This window comes from Corapipo altera, unplaced genomic scaffold (assembly GCF_003945725.1).
Source record: "Corapipo altera isolate COAL_440 unplaced genomic scaffold, ASM394572v1 206, whole genome shotgun sequence".
NCBI lineage: Eukaryota > Metazoa > Chordata > Aves > Passeriformes > Pipridae > Corapipo > Corapipo altera.
Genome location: NW_020885032.1, coordinates 278,419 through 280,823, shown reverse-complemented (window position 1 = coordinate 280,823; position 2,405 = coordinate 278,419). Strand labels below are relative to the sequence as shown.

At 50.1% G+C, this 2,405-nt stretch overlaps 1 protein-coding gene across 1 annotated transcript in view; it reads left to right on the top strand.

The window, feature by feature from the left end:
- Positions 1–2,405, top strand: part of TOP1MT (DNA topoisomerase I mitochondrial) — a 21,276-nt gene that overhangs the window by 2,769 nt on the left and 16,102 nt on the right. Inside the window, exon 2 of the mRNA XM_027668237.1 lies at positions 970–1,085. Coding sequence (XP_027524038.1) covers positions 1,007–1,085 — 79 coding nt within the window. The 5' untranslated portion in view covers positions 970–1,006. The remainder of the gene's footprint in view (positions 1–969; positions 1,086–2,405) is intronic.

Genomic DNA, 2,405 nt, shown 5'->3' with positions numbered 1-2,405 from the left:
TTTTTTTCCTTAATATCTTGTATTTTCCCTGTATTTTTGTGGGAAAATCCACCTTTTGCCACACTGGATTTATTCCTCCACATTTCCTGGCAAAATTCCTATAACTCATTGATTTTTCCTTAATATCTTTGTTTTCCCTCTGTGTTTTTCTGACAAAATCCACCTTTTCCTACAACCCATTCATTCCTCCACATTTCCAGGGGGAAGGAGAAAAATCCCAAATGCTTCTGGGGCCACGTCCGAGCAAGAAACGGGAATTTCTCTCTCTCAGCCTGTGTTTTCCCAGCAATCCCTGGCTTTTTTTCCCCCTTGGAGATGCTGGAATTAAAGGGCCAGTGCCTCATCCTGTGCATCCCTCTTCTTTTACCCCTCACATTTTTTTTCCCCCCTTTTAATACTTTTCTGATTTTTTTTTCAGGTTGTTTTGCCACTTTTTTTATTTTTAACTTTTAAATTTGATTGATTGATTAATTAATTAATTAACTGACTGATTTTGAATCTCCAGCTGAGGCTCGGAAAACTGGACTTGAAAATCCTGGTTTTTTTCTGGCCGAGGGGGGAGATGTGTTCAAATCTTATTTGCATTAAAATCAAAGTTCTGAATGATCCTGAGGAACGGCTCCAGGTTTTCCAGAGGAAGCAGTGGCTGCCTCATCCCTGGAATTCTTCAGGATGGATTGGATGGGGCTTGGAGCGACCTGGGATAGTGGAAGGTGTCTCTTCCCATGGAATGAGATGATCCTTAAGGTCCCTTCACTCTCCTGAATCCCTCCAATATCACCACCCCCTTCCTCAAAACACCTTTCCCTGGATTCCTTTGCAACTTCCCTCGTCTCAAACAACGGGAAAACCGAGGCGGGAGCGGAGAAAACGGGATTTCACTTGGAATTTGGGCCAACTTGGGGTCTGGAACTTCACCCTGGAGGTTTAGGATATTCTCATGGGTCCCCCCTTTGTGTCTTCTCCCAGGTGGGAAGAGGAAAAGAAGGAAGATGGAGTCAAGTGGATGCAGTTGGAGCACAGGGGCCCCTACTTTGCCCCCCTTTACGAGCCCCTTCCCGAAGACGTTCGCTTTTATTACGCTGGTACGTCCGCCTCGGGATGGCACCTGGGGTTGTCTCTTCCCTGGAAAAACAGCTGGTGTCTTCTGCTGTATGGAAGAGGAATATCCCATGGGATAAAGCCTGCAGGCCTTGCTTGGAGCTGGAGGTGGAAGAAGTTCTGAGGTTATTGAGGAGTTGATCCCAGTGGTCGTTTTTCCCCTGAGGAACTGTTTTTTTCCTTGTTAAGGTGTGTTTTGGGGTTGAGTTTTAAGGATGAGTTGAAGCTCATCCTGGCTGGAAAACCAGGATTTTCCTGTCCCGTGGCCTCAGTGACTCGCCCCACAAAGTCTTGGAAGGCTTTGGTTGAGGTGCTCTGAGCTCCTGCTCGTGGCTCCTGGTGTCCCCAAGGTCACCAAAGATCACTCACAGCAACTCAGCATCACCGAGGGGCTGATCCAGGGCAGATCCAGAGCTCTGCTCTCCTTGTTTTCCTCCCGTTGCTGCTGCAGGGAGAATGTCTTCTCCCTGCTCTCAGCTTCATCCCTGAACTCATTTCTGGTGGATCCAGGTGAGGAGGGGCAACTTGGGGCTTGGCTAAAGGAGTGCTGGAGATGGGAGGGGACCACATTCCCTGGGGGTCTTAGTGCTCCTCAGCTCCATCCCTCGGCCTTCCTATGCCTTTTTTCCAGTAGGAAAAAGGCCAATTTTGGGGAATGAGGTGTCTGGAGACACCAGAGGGCACTGCTGGGACATCCATGGGGCTGTCAGAGACTTTTTGGATCTCTCAGGAGGATCCCTGGCAGGATTTGAACCTTCTCTGTGACCCCTGAAGTTGTTGGAGATCCATCCGTGTGCTGTGTGGATCGAGGCCGGTGGCTTTGGCCTGGGATCTTTGAGCTTGACTCATTTCCTTAAAAATTATCACCATTCCTGGATGGAAAAGTGTTTGTGGACCCAAGTAGGAGGAGACCATGGAAGGAACCACGTGGTTCCTGTGGGTTGTCGTGGGGCTACTCTGAGGCTGTGACCCCCCCATGGTCTGCAGTCCAGGAACCCCAAAACCCGGTGGTCCAGGTGGGATTGGACCATCCCCTGGAGCTCTGCAGGTTGCTTTTCCTCCAGCTTGCCTCGGAATTTCCAAGGAATTCTTAGGATGAACCAAGATGTTGGTTTCAGTGTGTTTCTCTGGGTGAAGAGCTCAGGAGAGGGTGGTGGCTTTGGCACCTCCAGGGAGTGATCCCAGACCCAGACAGCCCCCGAGAGAGGATCCCAGACCCGGAGAGCCCCTGAGAACCGATCCCAGACCCAGAGAACTGATCCCAGACCCAGAGAACCGATCCCAGACCCAGAGAACCGATCCCA